The sequence below is a fragment of the Grammomys surdaster genome, unplaced genomic scaffold (assembly GCF_004785775.1).
Source record: "Grammomys surdaster isolate TR1022 unplaced genomic scaffold, NIH_TR_1.0 125688, whole genome shotgun sequence".
NCBI lineage: Eukaryota > Metazoa > Chordata > Mammalia > Rodentia > Muridae > Grammomys > Grammomys surdaster.
Window position 1 is genome coordinate 659,568 of NW_021620524.1, and position 20,001 is coordinate 679,568.

Genomic DNA, 20,001 nt, shown 5'->3' on the forward strand with positions numbered 1-20,001 from the left:
TTTATAGTTATTTGGGGGTGTGGCCTTGGTGTCACGTATGTATACCATGGTGCCTTTGTGGGGATAACTTGTGGGCGTGGTCTCTCTGTCCACCATGTGGGCTCCATAGATCAAACTAAGGCTGGTACCAGTGAGCCATCTTGCTGGCCCTGGAATTCAAAATTACTTTTAAAAACTGTATACAAGTAAAAGAGCCAAATTGGGCCAGAAGACTGGGTCTCTATAAAGGCCATAGTTATCCACTGTACAACAGCCTGGCCCTTCCTGATGTCTCCATTTCTGCAGCAATAACCTTAGGCTCGCGGATCACAACCCCAGGGTCTTGATTCTTTTTTTGTGTGTGTGTGCGTGGGGGCGGGGGGGTCTTGATTCTTTAAGAACATATTTTGAACTTTTTTTTAAACCTGTAAATCAGGGGTAGGTCCCTGGCCTCTTTGGGATCTTTCTCACAATCTTGGGATAAAAGGATAGGCAGAGAGGGAAAATGCTTCTCCCATGTGCAAACATTCCTCTCCCTCACATGCTACAAAGATAGCACCAATGAAACTGCGTGTCCTGGAGTGCTGGCACAGTTGCAGTGACCCGTTGTTTCTTGAAGCACCCACCACTCTCCACTCAGAGCTGTCCCCTCCTGCCCTTCAGGCTTTGTCACCACTTGATATCCAGGCTGTCTGTGCAGGGCTCCAAGCTCCGGTAGCTGGTGTGCAGCACCTCCTGGACTTTGGGGGATTCAGTACCCTCCAGCCACTCCTGGTACAACTCCTGCACATGTGCACTGCTCTCTGGGGGCCGCACGGGGATGCCAGAGTAGATCCCTTCCATCTGCTGCAGTAGTGCACGATCTGTGTGGCCGTCCTCTGCCTGTGCTTGGCCTCTGCCATTTAAGCATCCTGAAAGACACACAGGTGGGCCTCTTCTTCCCTGTGGGCAATCTGTTAAGGGAGCTTTACCTCGAGGTGTACAGCTGGAGGCAGGACCATCATGGAATAGGCAGCACTGTGTGGCTTGAGACTGTTACTGGGGCTCACAGGATTGTCAAGGAGCCTGCCCAGGAGGAGAGCCCTGGATTGGGTGTTCTCACCATATACACTACCAGTAAACTGGTCTTACCTAAAGACCATGGAATGGCCAACAGGCTACGAGCACATTGGCTTGCACACTCTGTTTTCAGTGTGCAGACCCAACAAGGCTGGATTAGGGCTGAGTGAGGTCTATGAGCTCTCCATAAGCCCACACTTCCCAGTCATATGGCCTGAGTATGTGTCGCCTCTGTCAGTACAACCTGCAGATGACACCTTGATGTGCCAAGCCAAATGCCATTAAGGGCATAGCAGTGGGAGCAGCTTGGTGGTAGAGTGTGTATCTAGTGTGCTCAAGGTGCTAGTCTCCAATCCTAGCATCAAGACTCTCATTTAAAAGAACCAGGAGATAGGCTGGGAATACATAGCTCGGTGGAAGAGCACTTACCTACCACATACAATGCCTTGAGTTCAGAATCCAGCACCAGGAAAAACAGAACAAACAAACAAACAAACCAAAAAGCAGCAGCAGGAACAAATTCCCACCTGGCTAGACTTCACCTCCACTGGTCCAAGCCGCCTAGCAGCTGGACTGTTGATGTGCACCTTTTCAGTAGGTGTGACCCACCTTCCTCTCTTTTCCAGACCTATACAGTTTTTCCCAGAAAGCAAGATGAGCCCTCCAAGAGGTTCCATTTTGTCTCTATGTACTATAGCACAAGCTCTAATGCAGCATCTACCTTCCTGAGCCTCAGGAAAAGTAGATGGCTCCTGCTTTCATCCCCTCTTCTAAATGCTGGCTACTAACCATTTCCCTCTAGAAGATCCCTGAGGACATGGGCTAGAAATACAGGCCTCTCCTCTGTCAGACTTTTCACAGATCCTTTCTTCATTTCTGACTATTGTCAGAAACTACCTGGCTCCCTCTGGGCCTTTCTGAGAACTCTAGTGTCCTACTTGAGTACTTTTCATTACCCTGAGCTCAGGATGACCTAGACATTCCTGATCTTGAGATAGCTCCTCATACCCAGGGGTGTAGAGGGACTACTTCAAATGGCTCCCTTCACTCTCCAGTACTTACACCTACGGTATGAGCAGGAGATTCAGAGACTAGGTCCTGCCCTCACTCTGGCCTGCTCTCATTGTCTTCCCATTCTAGCTAGGAACTTTCCTAACCTGCCTGGGTCAGTTTTCCTTTGCAGCATGGGGAACTCTTAGACAGCAAGGAACATCTGCCTTTTCCTGCGGCCACCACGCACAGGCTCAGCTTCTGCTCCCAGTAGACCCGTGTACTGACTTAGGAGCTGGTTCCCATCTGCTATCAGGTGGGGTTTGCATATGGAACCTTCAAGGGAAGGTCTCAGGATACAACTAGCTACTTCTCACACGACAATTGAGGGAAGGGAGCCTTCATGGCTGAGGATGGCATGGCATGGTTATTTCTGGACAGGCTGTCAGTGGGCTTGCTGAACCCCTTACCTCTGGGACACGCAAGGACCTCCACAAAGTGATACGGGAATTTGCCCTTCTTGAGCTTCAGGATCATGTTCTGGATATTGCGGAAGCCGTACGCCGCAGCAAAGCGCAGCAGCACCTCCCCATTCTTCTCAAGGGTAACCTCGTGGAAGTCTTTGTTTCTATAAATCAATAAAACTTATTTTAATGGCCAATGGCCTAAAGATCACTCCTGTTAGTTGGAGATAAAGACTCACTACATAGCCCAGGCTGACTTAGAGCTCACAATCTCCCTCGGTCTCCCCAGTGCTAGGTTTACCATATCTGCCCCATTTTTCAATTTAAGTTTCAAATGTCACCAAGATAATGTCAATGGAAAGACACACAAAAGGCCTGTCTATTGTAACCAGTGCTGGTTTTCCCACGGAACAGCCACAGGTAGAGCAGCTGAGTATACCATATACCTCAGGCACACCACCCATGCTGCATATATGCCACAAGCATCACACCCTAGCTCTGGCTGATGTGTCAACACCACTCCTGGCTCACACCTCAGTGCTCGGTAGGTGATCTCCTCCACGTGCTCGCCAAACAACTCCTTGGCTGCATGTCTGAAGACGTGAGCCAGATGTCCATCTGAGCTCACTCCATCGTGACGCTGGACTGCCATCTCCTTCACATCTCCAAACCTCAAAAGAGAGGATAAAATCTCCATTGGGTTGATAAAGAGGCAGCAAACACTAACCCAGATTTTATAGGAACAGAATCCAGGGAGTCACTTACAGGACTAAGTCACTTTTGAACTTAGGGAGCCATGTGGGTGCTGAGAACCAAACCTGGGTCCTCTGAAAGAGCAGTAAGTAATCTTAACCACTGAGTCATCTCTCCAGGCCAAAAAGTACTTTCTTAATGAGTTCTAATGAACAATATCAAATGTCATTTTGCATCTAGCCCAAGATTGCAAATGGGGCTATTTCACAGGCTCACTCATTTCTTTGTGTGTAGCTACAAATGTACTCAGGGCAGGATGGTGTTGTGGTGAGTGACTTAAGCATATGCTTAACCTGGTCCAGGTTATCACAGTGAGTTCCCTTGGTCACCCTGGGTCATCAGGTAGTCTCTGGCAGCAGATACTCCAGAATTACTCACCTCACCTCCCATAGAGGGGGAACAAATGTAGCACCCAGGCTATCAGTTGGGCACCTGATCTTTGCAATACACTATGAATGGGACCCAGGATACAGCAAGAGCCAAAGTCCTGGCTGGGCACTGGAGTCACCATGGGAAAAAAGAAACCCAACAGCTGTGTTCTTGATACAGAGAGACTGGAGGGAGCCACAGTGTTAGGTGTGGGGCTCTGCTCCACAGAGCTTCTATGCTTGCCTTCCTCCCTGAAGGATACAGTATGGCCATCACTTGAGGAAGCCCCTGAACCCCCTGGCAGTACTAGAGAATAGTGTTCTACTCTAGGATCCTGCCTGAATCTACTTCAAAGGCCAGGTTGGTAAGGCTGTAGGAACCTGTAAGTACTCACATGATCTAATCAGGGCAGCCCTGGGGCCTGCAAGGCTCACCAGAGGCCCCTCCCAACTCACACAGACCCACTTACAGAGAATCCACAGCAATGTCTTTCACAGAGAGGTCACTTTGCTCCATTATCTGAGCAATTTCACCTGGAAAAAAAAAAAAAAAGAGGCATGAGTCACAGGCAGAAGACAGGTGGCCAAGGGCTCTGGGTCAGGCTTTGCCTCTCCCCGAGACTCTGCATTAGGAGCCTGGGACCCCCCTTGCTGTATAATCTAATCCATGTAGCAGGAGCCCTTCACCAGGATAAAGTAATGCTAACATCAGAAAACACTAAAAAGATGTGGAAACAGAATTCCTCCTGAACTGAGGCAGTTCTGTACCTGCTTCATGTTCCTCGAAGTGGAAGCCTGCGTGTGTCCACACTGCTCTGTTGTGACACATGGACACTGCGCTGATCGACAGCTGCTCGTAACCAGAGGCACTTTCTATACTGCCTTCTCTCTACATAAGGGTTCCCAAGAAAAGCCCCCGCCAGAGTTCCCTAGAGAACAGTGAGACACCAGGTACCATGAGACATTGAGAACATACAGCACAGCTTACGTTCTCAATGTGGTTCTAAGATGGTCCCCTTGAAGGTCTTTATTCCATCAATATGGGTAGAGACACTGGATCCCCTGCTCAGGAAGTACAGAACAGCACCTTTAAACATCTTGCCCTCCCTGCAACACTGTCCCACCTTGGGGGAAGAATCTTTCCATGTGTCAAAGCTAGACTCCCGAGACAGGGAGGAAGAGAGCTCCTGATCTTTAAGGTCATCCTGTCAGATAACCAGGCCACATGAACCTAGTCTGAATACCTTCAAGAATCAGTTTTCAGAATCTAACTCAAGTAGATGAGCCTGAATCCTAACAAGCTCCCAACAAATGCCCTTGGACTTCTTTTTTCTGAAAAGCTCTCGGGACACCAATGGATGATTTCCACTCCCAACCAAATCTGCCACATTATCGAAGTCAGTGGTTCTCAATCTTCTTGATGTAATGACTCTTTAATACAGTTCCTGATGTTGTGGTGACTCCAAACCATAACATTACTTTCCTTACTATTTTTTTTTAAATATTTATTTATTTTATTGATGAGTACACTGTAGCTGTCTTCAGACACACCAGAAGAGGGCATCCAATCTCATTACGGATGGTTGTGAGCCACCATGTGGTTGCTGGGATTTGAACTCAGGACCTCTGTAAGAGCAGTCAGTGCTCTTAACCACTAAGCCATCTCTCCAGCCCCCTTTCCTTACTATTTTATAACTACAATTTTGCTACTGTTATGAAGTGTAATGTAAATATCTGATGTGCAACCCCTGTAGGGTTCATGCATGACCCACAGATTGAAGATTGCTGCCCTAAAGCATAGCATCTGAAAAGTGTTACCAACAGGGCCACTAAATGCAGTACCACTAGAGTACAGTTGAATTTCTCACTTTATTCAGTGTAAAAAAACATTCTTTGTGTCCAGTAGTATATTGGTTTTCTCACATGTGGGAAAGCAAGGAGGGTCCCTTCAGGGTTTATAGCAGGCAGGGAAGCTATCTGCCAAAGACAAGAATGAAACTCAATTCAGGGCTGAGACTTGAGAGTCTGGCCACCAGTTCATTTATTTTAGTATACTTAAGCACAGCACGATTTCGGAAAAAAGTTGTTTACAATTAACTCAGCCCCGTGTGTACAATACAGCTTAAGACATGTTTACATTGAAGCTGTTTACAAAGTGTATATGGCTTCCTCCCTGAGATGGGTTCTTATTGATTTACATACTGCATCCATTCCCAGCATCCCATGAGGAAGACAGGTCAAACATCTCTTTAACCTGTTTAACCTTCCTGGCTTCTCTATGCTTTTCTGTGTGCACAAGCACTTTTTGCCTTCTACAGGAAAGCATGTTGATGGACTGTGGTGTAAGAGCACACCATCTAAAAGCCAGGCTATCCACAAGGCTCTCCCAGAGACCTACTCATCTGGAGAAAGACTCTGAAGAATCTTCTTCACTTTAGGCCACTGACCCCAAGAACCCTTGGCTATCGGTGCCGTCAGGCAGCTTGGTCACACCGGCCTGTCAGAGCAGCTATCACCTCTCACCTGATGTCAGCACACAGTCAGTGCCCCTAGCACCATTTAAAGTAGTGGAAAGTCCCTCTCGAAGAGCTTCCAGCTTCTTATCATAGCAAGGAGCCACAACAACATGGAAGATTTTCTCTGGAGACAGATTCTGTGGAGGAGAGCACTCAGCTCAGCGAACAGGGAGGCAGTGAAGGCAACAGAGCATGGGGTAGTCCCGACTGCTACTCCCACCCTGCCCCATGAGTGTTTCTGTCTCATGAGCTCTACACAGGTAAGAACAGGTTTGTGCTGCACCTGCTTTACCCAAAGACTTTCTGAAACTGTTCAAATGACAACATATAGGCCACCCCTTTGCTGAGACAAACACAGAGCCAGCAGTTGCCCAGTGACTTTGACACTGAGGCCTGAGTAGAAAAGCCCTACTCAGGGCAGGGGTAGAGCTCAAGAGAAAACAGATTTGATCCTAGCCCCCTAGGGGTTTAAGCCAAGAGGTTGCCAGAGGCTAGAGCTGTAGGCCCGACTGTCCCCACTAAGAGCTGCAAGAAGATCTGTAACTTGGGCTCCCCTCCGAGAGCACAGGGCTGGCAGCCAGAGAAGACTAAGAAACACCAGAACTCTCACAGTGGGTATAAGAGGCCAAGAAGAATATAGACCACTCCATAGCCAATTTTCTGTCCCTTCAACTCAATACACATAAGGGGGTTATGGGGGTGGTAATTTGCCAACTGTGGTGACTTTATAAATGAAGAAATGTTTTCTGTGACCAAATGAGGTTATCAGGTGGATGTGGCCTTCAGGCTGCTGCAGTGTTTGGGATGTCTGTCCTTTGATATATTTTCTAATTACTGTGGGACCCAAACAGTTATTCAAATGAAAGAAGATAGGCAGGGTACAATCTCTGTCTGGCTGCCCAATGCCTTTGAACTGAAGAGGAGGATGGACTGAGGCAAAGGTTATAAAGGAACACTTTATCTATCATGTGACAGACAGTGTCAAGACCATAGGACCAGGGACTAGAGAGATGGTTCAGCACTTAAAAAGACTGGTCATTCTTCCAGAGGACCTGAGTCCAATGCCAAGCACCCATGTAGCAGATCATGAATAGATGTAACTCCAATTTCAGGGGCCCTGATGGTATCATCTGGTGCACAGATGGACAGACAAAACATCCATACCCATAAAATTAAAAAAAAATAAAATAAAAGAGGGCTGGGTGTAATAGCACATTTCTTTAATCAGCAATGGCTGGCAGATATCTGTGAGTCTGAGGCCAACCCAATTAGCATAGTGAGTTCTAGGACACCCAGGATTACACAGAGAGTCCCTGCCTCAAAAAACCAAACCAAACCCAACCAAAAAGGCATTCTAAGGATGCTATCTGTGGCCTGGAGCAAAAAGCCAGGACAGAGATGAGGCTTAGCTTCCTGAGGCAGCCAGAACAGAAGCAGTCAGGCAGTGTCTCCATGGGTGAGGTCCGGGGCCACGCTATCCACAGTGTGCAGTGTTTCCCCTCAGGCCTTGCTCACCTTGAGTCTACCCTATGCTGCTACTCTCTAGAGACACTGGCTTACCTGCTGTCTGGCAAAGTAATCCTTCACCAAGGAGCCCATGACCTGCTGGGGGGACTTGGCAGTACAGAGATATGGGATGATGGGGCGTCCCAGCACCCGCTCAGCATATCTGACCCAGCCTAGAAAGAGAAAAAGGGAAATAGAATGGAAGATGGAGGGGGGTAGGGGCAGGAGGAAAGGGAGGGAGAGAGACAGAGACAGAGACAAAGAGACAGAGAGATGGAGAGAGAAGAGAGAGAACACACATATGAAGTCAGTTCCCACTGTTTTCTCCTTCCTTCTAGCACTGGGTACAGTGAATTCCTGAGACTGTCACCCTAGAGTGAGCCAACACACCTATATACTGTTCCTATTCATAAAGTGTTGTGATGGTTTGTATATGCTCAGCCCAGGGAGGGGCACTATTAGAAGGTGTGGCCCTGTTGGAGTAGGTGGGGCCTTGTTGGTATGTCAGTGTGGGTATGGGGTTTAGACCTTCTTCCTATCTTCTTGGAAGCCAGTATTCTGATAGCAGCCTTCAGATGAAGATGTAGAACTCTCAGCTCCTTCTGCACCATGCCTGCCTGGATGCTGCCATGTTCCCGCCTTGCTGATAATGGCTGAATCTCTGAACCTGTAAGCCAGCCCCAATTAAATGTTGTTCTTAGAAGAGTTGCCTTGGTCGTGGTGTTTGTTCATAGCAGTAAAACCCTAACTAAGACAGGTGTTCTGCTCTACAAAGCTGGGTGGGATGGGCCTGCCCTCCTCCAGCCAAAGCTAGGGCCATGATTCAGTTCTGGTGAAATAGTACCAGCATTGTGCTCACCAGGACAGGCAGAGGTCAACATGGGCAGCTCACGCTGTTCCTCACTGTGTTGGTGATACCGACGTACAAATTCCTTCTGACTCTCCAGAATGCTGAAATCTGCAGCGATTGTGGTGTCAAATACATAGTGCACTCCTGTAGGAAAGAAAGACATGGATTCTTCTCTCAGACCAAGGGTGGATCCAGATGACATCTGGCTTCTCTGTACTCTTTCATTTTATATTAAGACAAGATCTTACTGTGAAGTCCTAGCTGGTACAGAGCTTATCAGGCTATATAGACTTGGTTGTGATGATCTATCTGATTCCCAAGTGTTATGATCAAAAGCATGGAGCACAACACTTGGCTTTTTGTTGTTATTTTTGATAAGCTCTCTTTCGGCATAGCCCAAGCTAGCTATAAACTTTGAATCTTCCTACCGCAGGCTCCCGAATGCTAGGACTACAGGTAGAAACAACCATCCACAGCTTCTGAGCAACCTAAGTATTCCTCAACTTTGCCTTTTCATGTTTCAGCCACAAACACAGATCACAGATTTGATGACACATGTCTCTCCTTAGCCACTACCACAGTTAGTCTTGATACTTTTCTTACAACAGTGGCCTGGTTCGGACTGGGTGTTTTACTTTTTTTCTTGCCTGAAACAACGTCTTTGCCAGCCTGGAACTCACTGTGTTCACCAGGCTGATCTTTAACTCATGGAAGATCCTCCTGCCTTTGCTTCCTGGATGCTATGATTATAGGTATATGTGACAATGTCTTCTTGCCTCTATTATGTATAGGGTTGGGGGTAATGAATTTACACCAACACTCTCCTGTAAGGAGAGCCCTTACTTCCTGAACCATCTTGCTTGCCCTCCACCTTACTTTTTAAGATAGTTTTTGCACAGAATCTGAAGTTTGCTATTTTGGCTAGACTGGCTAGCTAGGGAGCTCCTAAAATCTACTTGTCTCAGCTCTCCCAATGCTGTAGTTATAGGCGTCGACTACCATGCCTAGTTTTTTTTTTTTTTTTTTTTTTTTCCCAGACAAGGGCTACTGTTTACCCCTGGATAGCCTAGTATTTACTATGTAGCCCAAACTGACCCTGAATTCATAGAGATTCACCCGCCTCAGCTTCCCAAATTCAACCAGCCACTGTGGCAAACTCCCACCTTTCATTCCTCATATAAAGAACATACGCCTGAGGGTGCAGACGTAGCTGAGTCCTACAGCTTACCTAGCTAGAGAAAGGTGTGTAGAAAAATAAACATTAGTCATTGCAGACATAATTATCAACTGACTATTCTGTGAGCTGGAGGCAAGTGTGGAAGCCTCTCAGTAACCCCTGACCCTGGTTCACAGGTGTTCACTTCTTACTACTGACGGCCAAGCTCACTGTAACAAACATCCATCCACACACAGCAAGGCTGTGAAATGACACAGGGAATGGGGTCCTTTTTTCATTCCAGGAGCCTCTCCTCAAGTTTCTCTCTCCTATGCCCTTGAAAGTTGAACTTAAAAAATGAAAAGGGCCCTTCATGAGCTCAAAGTATACATTCGTGCTAGTATAAAGAGGTAACTTACTCACCAAGACTTTTGAGGAAGCCACACAGCCTTCTAGATGCATCAGTGACACTGAGGTTGAATTTGGCAGCAAAATAAGGCAGAGACTGAGGACACACAGACACAACCAGCACTCTGTGCTTTGAGGTATCACATCTCTAGAGGGAGAAAAAATAATGTCACATGTTTAATGGAAAACAGCAAATAGTTTTTTGGGTTTTTCAGTTTTTTGGTTGGTTGGTTGGTTGTTGGGGTTTTTGTTTGTTTATTTGTTTGTTTGTTTGTTTGTTTTTCAAGATAAGGTTTCTCTGTGTAGCCCTGGCTGCATTGGAATTCGTTCTATAGACTAGGCTGGTCTCAGACTCAGAAATGCACCTGCAGTGCTGGGATTAAAGGCGTGCTCCACCACATCCTGGCAAAACATAAAAAAGTTTAAATTACATTTTAAAAGAGAGGGGTGGGGAGAGAAAAGAAAAAGATGTAGGCTACAAAGCAAGTTCCAGGACAGCCAGGGCTACAAAGAGAAGAAAAACCAAGTCTTGAACCATGCTGTGCACCGCACCCCCCACCCCCACCCCCACCCCGACACACACACACACACACACAAAGAAAGCATAGGATCTTGGTGTGGTGGTGAGTGGTTGGCTCTTATCACTCCAGAGACTGGAGTCAGGAGGATTTGTACCAATCTCCTCCATGTCTAGGCTTCCAGTGTTGGCTCCAGTGATGGAGTCTGTGAGGTTCCAAGGTGGGGCTCATCATCTGCAGGTGAAATGCAGGATGACAGGGAAAGCTAAATCTCCAACAAGACCCAATTCAGAAGTCAACTTTAACCTTTAGGTTTTAGCCATTTACCATCATTGTTATTTTGTACCAGTTTAAAAGTTCTAGCCAGGGGACTGGAGAGATGATGGCTCAGGGGTTAAGAGCACTGACTGCTCTTCCAAAGGTCCTGAGTTCAATTCCCAGCAACCACATGGTGGCTCACAACCATCTGAATTGGATCTGAAGCTACAGCTCATCATATACATAAAATAAATTTAAAAAAAGTCACCAGGCAGTGGTGGTGCACACCTTTAATCCCAGCACTTGGGAGGCAGAGGCAGGTGGATTTCTGAGTTCAAGGCCAGCCTGGTCTATAGAGTGAGTTGCTCCAGGACAGCCAGGGCTACACAGAGAAACCCGGACTCAAAAAACAAAAACAAAATACAAACACAAGAGGCACAAAGCTCCCATCATGCTGCAAGGGCTTATAGTACAGGCTGAGAAAGGAGAACAGAAAAGTTGAAACCAGCCTCAGATACACAGACAATGTCATACAACACAAAAAGGTAATGATTACAAAATCGATTTTTTTGTTTGTTTAATAAAACTGTAAGGGCTGGACAGATGGCTCAGCAGTTAAAAGCACTGACTGCTCTTCCAGAGGTCCTGAGTTCAACTCCCAGCAACCACATGGTGACTCACAACCATCTGTAACGGGATCCGAAGCCCTCTTCTGGTGTGTCTGAAGACAGCAATTGTGTACTCATATAAATAAAATAAACAAATCTTTAAAAAAAAAAAACCTATAAAACTAAGATACTTTGACAAACCAGTCAAATATTAAATTTATAAAATGCCACATACTGCCAGATGGTGATGGTGGACATCTTTAATCCCAGCACTCAGGAGGCAAAGGCAGGAAGATCTCTGTGAGTTCCTGGCCAGCTTGATCTGCAAAGAGTGAGTTCCAGGACAGCCAGGGCTACACAAAGAAATCTTGTCTGGAAAAACCAAATAAAATAAAAATACCACATACAAGACAGACATGTTAACCAACAGAAGAATCCCAATACACCTATAAAAATCAACATTATGGAATGAAACAATTATGTTTCATGTAGCATGTTTCACAAAACATCAGTAAACCCCATCACATTAAGAACAAGTTGCAGGTACAAAGAATCAAGGAGCAATGACACACATGGATGGGGCCAGATCCCTCAGGCACATAGTTGTCAATAACTCTGGAAGTACTTATCTAATCATTTGAGTGCGTGTGTGTGTGTGTGTGTGTTTGTGTGTCTGACTATGAAGGACAGTTTTATGTCAACCTGACACAAGCTAGAGTTGGCTAAAAGGAGAGAACCTCAATTCAGAAAATGTTTCCATAAGATACCCATTGAGGATTGTGCCCTCCCCAAGCTGGTGATCCTGGGTTCTGTAAGAAAGCAGGCTGTGCAAGCCATGATGAACTACCCCTGTAGCAGCACTCCCCAATGGTCTCTGCACCCGCTCCTGCCTCCAGGTTGCTACCGTGTTCCTAACCTGACTCCCCCTTCAGTGATGCACTAATATGTGATCATGTAAGCCAAGTAAGTCCTTTCCTCTCCAGCTCACTTTTGATCATATACTGATCATAAACACAGGTACTGTGTTTCATTACAATACACACAGTTTGGCCACACAGTGTCAACGTGCTTGTCCCCCTGAATGATCTCACAGGGCTAGCATCTCATGTTCCGTTTGCTCACCGGCATCTCTGAGAACCAAGAAGGTGCTTAGGTGCTTGAGGTCAGGTGAGTATCCTTGCTCTCCTAGCAAGTACAAGGCTCAAGTTCAAATCAGGGATGAGTAAGAAAATGAAATAAATTAAAAGCAATAGGACTCTATCATCTATCCATCCATCTATCCATCCATCTATCCATCCATCCATCCATCTATGCTAGACAAATGTTCTACCATTGTAGTTGCCCAGGGTAGTCTTGAACTCAGTTTGTAGCCTAGGCAAAATTTGAACTTGCACGTCTCCTGCCTCAGTTTCCCAGTAGCTGGAATTACAGGCCTGCACCATCAGTTCAGGCTGACACCATACCTTATTAAGATTCAGGACATGGAAGAAGTCCTTGGCGCTCTGCTGGGAAAGCTGGATGCCTTCCTCCACAGTCACACAGCTATCACATGCCAGGCAGTCACTCAGAAAGATTTTTGCATCAGCCAACTTATGGAATTCTCCCTTCTATGAAAGAAAATGGTGTTAACATTGTTTCTTTTTTTTTTCTCTCCTTCTCTTTTTTGGTCTTTTGTTTTGTTTTGTTTTTGTTTTTTTTGTTTTTTTGAGACAGGGTTTCTCTGTATATCCCTGGCTGTCCTGGAACTCACTCTGTAGACCAGGCTGGCCTCAAACTCAGAAATCAGCCTGCCTCTGCCTCCCCAGTGCTGGGGTTAAAGGCGTGCGCCACCACCACCACCCGGCTTTCTTTTTTGGTCTTTTGAGACAGGATTTCAAGACCAGGTTGGCCTCAAACTCCCAGACATCCGCCTGCCTCTACCTGCCAAGTGCTGGGATTAAAGATGTGCACCACCATTTGCCTGGCTGGTAGCATTGTTTCTTTGGGGAGGGTAACTGCATAAGCACAATAAAGAAAAGAACTGACATTCAACATGGAGACAGAGTCATGGCTGAGGTGTCAGGAGCTACTGGGCAATGATTTCTGTTCTGAGCAACTCAGGGTGGTGGGGGCACATGTCATGGCACAAGGCCATTGATAGCTCAGAGGAGTCGCAGATGACAGTCAATGGTGAACTGGCCCCAGCATTGTCATGTGGGAAGATGATACTCCTGCCTGCTGCAAAGTGGCCTAATGCCCATCTCGTGCTTCTCTTCTTCCACCCTTCCTCTCCAGTGCCTGTGAGCCAGCGTCTGGCTTCCCTGCCTAGCTCCTCCAGCTCCACACTGATGAGCAAACTTTCCATACAATCAGGACTGGCTTGAGGTCTCCACCTGTGAGCACCACAGACCTCAGACCTCAGTTCCCAATGCTGAACTGTTGATGCTCATTGTTGCCTGACCCCCACCTTTAAAAAGGGAACTGAACACCTGGATGCTGGAACCCTAGGACCTTGGTCCCTTCAACAGCATTTTGAGACCCCACCTCCCATTTCCCAACTCTGGCCCTTTTTAGTCCACAGAGGAATCTGCTAAAGCACAAGCCATGTTTCCATTGCTTGAAGCCCTGACAGCACTCTCTCAGAGCAGGGCTCCCAGCACAGCTTTTGCCTGCCCTGCCTTGCCCTACCCTGCCCCTTGGGGCTCACATTCAGTCAGACTGGCTTTGACTGCTCTTCCAGAAATTCTGCTCTTCCAGAATATTTCCTTCCAGAAAATATTCCAAATGAGCTCTCACCCATCCACTGGCTCCAACAGAGCTAGCATCCTGAAATTTATTTTCAGGGCTCATTACCACACAGTGTCAATGTGCTTGTCCCCCTGAATGATCTCACAGGGCTAGCATCTCATGTTCCTTATGCTCCCCAGCATCTCTGAGAGCCTAGAAGGTGCTTAGGTGCTAGAAGTCAGGTGAGTGTCACAGATCTCCTAGCAAGTGCAAGGCTCAAGTTCAAATCAGGGATTAATAAAAAAATGAAATAAATTAAAAACAATAGGTGTTGCCGGGCGGTGGTGGCGCACGCCTTTAATCCCAGCACTCGGGAGGCAGAGGCAGGCGGATTTCTGAGTTCGAGGCCAGCCTGGTCTACAGAGTGAGTTCCAGGACAGCCAGGGCTATACAGAGAAACCCTGTCTCGAAAAAAAACAAAAAACAGTAAGTGTTCAGTTAGTATTGGTGAGTTAACCCAGGAAGATGCTAAAGTAAGCCAGAGTCATTTCAATCAATTACAGAAGCTCTATGCAGTTTTATTTTTTTCATAGTTTGTTTATTTATTTATTTATTTATTTATTTATATGAGTACACTGTAACTATCTTCAGACACACCAGAAGAGGGCATCAGATCTCATTACAGATAGTTGTGAGCCACCATGTGATTGCTAGCAATTGCAGTCAGTGCTCTTAACCACTGAGCCATCTCACCAGCCCCTAATTTATTGATATTTTTAGATAGGATCTTGCTATGTAGATCTGATCTGGTATTCACTATGTACCACAGGATGGCTTTGAACTTACAGCAGCTGCTTCTTAGAACTCTGAGTGATGGGATTACAGGTGTGTGTCAATATGCTTGCTTGGGTTTTTGGTGTGTGTCTATGTTTTTCTGTGTTACTTTAAAATATAGTTTTGTTTTTTGTTTTTTGGTTTTTTGGTTTTTTGGTTTTTGAGACAGGGTTTCTCTGTGTAGTCCTGGCTGTCCTGGAACAACTCACTCTGTAGACCAGGCTGGCCTCGAACTCAGAAATCCACCTGCCTCTGCCTCCCCAGTGCTGGGGTTAAAGGCGTGCACCACCACTGCCCGGCTTAAAATATAGTTCTTAACTGAGCACCATGACACTATGCCTTTAATTCCAGCACTCCAGAAACAGAGGCAAGTGGATCTCTTGAGTTCAAGGCCAGTTTGGTCTACATAGTGAGTTCCAGGCCAAGTAGAACTGCATAGTGAGATCCTGTCTCCAAAATAAGTAAACAAACAAATAAACAACATTCAGGGTCCAGGCTGGTTTCCTTCCCACAACCTCATCTTCCTTCCTTTCTTGTTCTTGTAAACTGCTAGACTCTATGGAGACCCTCTTCCTTTGATATAGTCCTCACCATTTCCAAAGCAACATTCCTGTTCCTGTCACCAGGGCCCCCAGGTGAGCCCAGCATCCCTGCTATACCTCTGGCTGTCTAACTAGGCACTGAAAGCTGAAGCTGTCTTCTAAGTGACTTCCATCAATTCTCCTCCTGATCCCTGGCGTCAAGATGATTCTGTAACCTGTCTTAAAGCTTACATCTATCTGGGTGGGTGGGGAACACATATATACAGATTTAAAAAAAAAAAAAGATGCTAGGCTTAATGACACATGCCTTTAGTCTCAGGACTCCTGAAGCAGACAAAGGATCACTGAACTCAAGGCCAGTAGGGTCAACATAGCAAGTGTGATCATCTCAAAAAGTGAAACAGATAAATAGGAGCTGGAGATGGCTCAGCAGTCATAGCACTGGCTGCCCTTTCAGAGGGCCCAGGTTAGAGTCCCAGCATCCATACAATGGTTAACAACCATCAGTAACTCCAATTCCAGGGGATCAAACATCCTCCTCTGACCTCAGTGGGCACCAGGCACTTATGTAATGCAGACATCTGTTTGATGTTCCATACCACCTTGAATTCTTACCTTCAGGGCACAGTCTACCAACTCTTCTCCAGCACCCCTTAGCCTTTTAAAAATTATGTCCGCACTAAACTACCAAGATGCTGGTTAGACTGTGTTCAAACTTATCTCATCCTTACCAGAACCCTGGAAGGGAAGAAACCCAACTCCTCACAACACTGATAAGAAACGGGGCCTCAAAAGGGTTGTTCTAATTTTTTGGAGACAGAATTTTGCTGTGTAGTCTAGGCAGGCCTCCATTTCTCAGGTATGCACTAACATGTCAATGGGATTTTATGAGACAGGGTAAACCTAGTGTCTAAAGCATTGGCCCGAACTGACCCAGGACTCCAGGGACCACTGCCTCTTGGTGTACTGCTGCTTCCCAAAGGCCTACTTCCCAAAGCACAGCACTGGCACACAGAGGAGGGCCAGAACTATGCCCATCAGATTAAACAGTATATCAGAACTACTAGGTCAAAGAAAAAAATCCTGCCGCCTACTTCCCCCTGTCATTAATTCTACACTTAAATAAAAAAAAAGTTTTATATTACATTGACTGATCGTTTTCCTGTTTGATGTTTTGCGTGTGTGTGTGTGTGTGTGTGTGTGTGTGTGTACATCTGTTGGTGTAGAGGTAGAGAGACAAGTTGTAAAAACTGGTCCTCTCCTGTCACCTGTGTTCATAAGTCACCAGATGTCACATATGGGTTCTGAGGAGATCAAACTGACATCCTGAGACTTGTTGGCAAGTGTCTTTACCACCTGAGCTATCCAGTAAGCTCTAAAATCAATTTGTTTGTATATGATTGAGCTCAGAATTTCAGGCTAGCTAGCTAATTACTCTATCGATTGACTAATCCTTAGCCCTCAGTTATTGTTTTGAGACAAGGTCTCATTATACAGCTTAGGCTGACCTTGAGCTGGGACTCCAGAGGTGTGCCAGCATTCCTGACTAGTCCTAATATTTTCTAAGAGAACAGTGACTGTAACCTTCTCTGTGGATCCATAGCATAGTGCTACACATGCAGAAGCAAATGCCTCTTCAGAGCATGAAGTGAGGCAGGTATAAATCTCAGCTCCAAGTGCGATACAATATATATACACATAAGCATTACTATTAGCTAAAACAAGAACTGAACTAAACAAGCAGTTTAGTTAACTTAAACAGCAAGCTTAAAGAACCATGGAACTTGACCTTCAAGTCTTTGCATGCGTTACAGAATGTGAGTTTCTTCCATTTTATAGAATACAGGTTTTAACACTGTACCTCGATGCTCCCATTTCTCATGCAGCACCTGGCCTGGTATGTTTGAGAAGACTCAAGACTGCCCTATACATGGCTCTTACCACTTTTCCTTTCTTAGAGCAGTGAAGGTCAAGGTAATGAGACCCTGACAGAAGAAACAACAACAGTAGCCACTCCATTCACGTTAGGCTGACCCAAAACCAAAATGTTTACTTGCCTCTTCATTCTCCTTGGCTGGGCTGGGTGTATCAATGGACACATTCTCCTGGTCATCAGTTTTTGATTTTTTACTACATTCCTTTAAAAAAAAAAAAAAGTAGGGGGATGTTAGAAAGGAAAATTATTTTTCTTTTCTCTATTTTTATTTATCTATTTTTTTTCTTTTTTAGATCAAGTCTTTCTACATAGTCCTGGCTGTCCTGGAGCTCACCATGTAGACCAGGATGACCTCAAACTCACAGAAAGTTTGCCTCTGCTTCCTGAGTACTCCAATTAAGGTGTGTGGTGCCATAATAAGTTGAGAGAGAGAAAGAGAGAGAGAGAATATATGGATATAAGAACACTTAGATGTGGCTATTACACAAGAATACAGGCGATTCTCTGAAAAAGAACAACGTATGGAGTATTTGGATATGATAGAATTCCTGTAAAAACAAGATTCCTGCACACGTATCACATGTGAGAAAGCAAGTGCGGCGGCTGTCAGTCACTTCAGCCACCTAGTGGAGCAGGACAGGAGGGCCTGCCTGCCCCTGATTCCTTCTCCACTTCTTTTCATTGAAGTTTGTTGTTGTTAAGTGTAAGAACCGCTCAAAGCACTTCTAATTACTTTATTAATCGTTCACTTCTACAATAAGGTGCCGGGACTGAGATCAAGCACTGGCCCCAGAACAGTAGCTTCCAGAGTCCCGGCGGTGCCCTCGCCCGCAGTGGACAACAGCCAGCTCGCCGCCCAGTCCTCCGCAGACAGGTGATGACTGTCAGAGGCCGACGTAGCACAGAGCAAGGTGCACCCGGCCGAGCCCGACCCTCACCATCGATTCGCGGCCTTGGCTTTCGCCCCTAGCCCCGCCGGACGACGCACCCACCTTTCGTGTGCAGTGCTCACACTTCATCTGGAGTGGGACTTGCGGGAGGCCGACGCGCCTAAGCTGAGAGGAATAAGGAAGACTGGAACACCGCCGCCTGCCGCCCGCTAGCGACCTGCGACCCTTTGTTGTCTTCATCCACGGAGGCCCCGCCCCAAGGACTGGAGTAGACCAATGAGAGAGCCTAAGCAAGATGAGCCACACCTCTGAGCCAATGAAAAGAGTGCAAGGATGGTATGGCACGCTCACCCCGCCTCCACCACCTAAGCCAATGAGAGTGTCGGGAAGTGGCAGGTCCCTCCCAGGAGCCAATCAGAAAATGGGGGTGGAGTTTGTCCTTGGGCAAGCCCCTGCGAGGCCCGAACATAGACTCCTGTCAGTTTTTGCATGGTTACGGTCTGATGGTGAAAGTTGGCAAAGGTAGCTGTATGAGGCAGGAAGAATGCGCCGACCGAGCGGAGGAGCCCGGACCGCGGCGACTGGACAGCGACTTGCTCAGAGGCCGCGGCCTGGCCAGCTCAATCAAGTTAGCGTCGTAAGGTCGGCTCTACTGCATCTCCTGGAGGGCGGAGCCGGCGCCGCCCTCTGCCGCCGCCATGACCATCCAGCGAAGCCTCACGTAGGCTGGTGCGGCACAAGTGCACATGCGCAGCAGGCTTGCGTTACTTGTGGGCTTTGCTGAGTCTGGAGGGTAGATTCAAAGTAGACAGACCTTGAATCTTGACGAGTTAGTGCAGGCCTTTAGTCCCAGAACCCAGGAGGCAGAGCCAGGCAGATCTCTGAGTTCCAGGACAGCCAATGCTACACATGTACCTGTCTACAAACAGAATGACTGGTAGGCATATTGGATTCCAACACTCAGGAGGATGAGGCAGGAAAATGCTAAAATTAAAGCCAACACTGCCCTATACTGCTACACAGTGAGACCTGTCTCCAAGGCAGACTTAAGTATGTCATTCTTTTGTTGTGTTCCAATCCCCTGGGAAAGACCAAAGACTTAGACTCAATTCAAATTTAGATTAAATAATTGTATTCTTACTGCTCCCTGAAGGACGGCAGCTTCAGAGCCAAACAGCATTCTGGAAGAAGGCTAAAGGAAGGCTTTATAAAGATAAACATTATTATAGATGTACATCACCTACAGAATATCACACATTACATAATGAACAAAAGATGTACATTATCTATGGAATCCACAGCTGGGCAAGAAAATTGTCCTGTGTAATAATTTTCATATAACTCCCCTGGGACAGCTACAGAAACTCACTATGGTACCAGGCATTCCATAAGGGCCATTGACCTTTGACCTGGAATGTCAATAATAGAATGAAATTATAGGATAATGGTGTTACTGAGGGAAATGTCTCTAATGACTGGGAGAGAGCAGTCTGTTTCTGGACCTGCAATAACAGTGTCCCCAGGTTAAGGCTGGCTGTTACATCCCCACACTTTCTCTGAATTAGCTTGTTAAATGGAGTTTGGTTTTCAGTATCTTCTAAAAGCTGAGTTTAAACATTATCATTAGGAATTTAAAGAAGCTGGGGAACTGACAGCTAAG

General features: G+C 46.4%; 1 protein-coding gene across 1 annotated transcript; it reads right to left on the minus strand.

Annotated features, from left to right (window-relative positions):
• Positions 1–330: 330 nt before the first annotated feature.
• On the minus strand, positions 331–18,560 carry Narf (nuclear prelamin A recognition factor). Its single transcript, XM_028787945.1, has 11 exons — positions 18,444–18,560; positions 17,573–17,653; positions 12,897–13,040; positions 10,065–10,197; positions 8,495–8,629; positions 7,690–7,808; positions 6,137–6,266; positions 4,084–4,147; positions 3,026–3,163; positions 2,499–2,656; positions 331–890 (listed from the first exon to the last, which is right to left on the minus strand). The coding sequence occupies exons 1-11, from the start codon at positions 18,468–18,470 to the stop codon at positions 649–651; spliced, it is 1,371 nt and encodes a 456-aa protein (XP_028643778.1). The 5' UTR covers positions 18,471–18,560; the 3' UTR covers positions 331–648.
• Between the last annotated feature and the right edge of the window lie 1,441 nt (positions 18,561–20,001).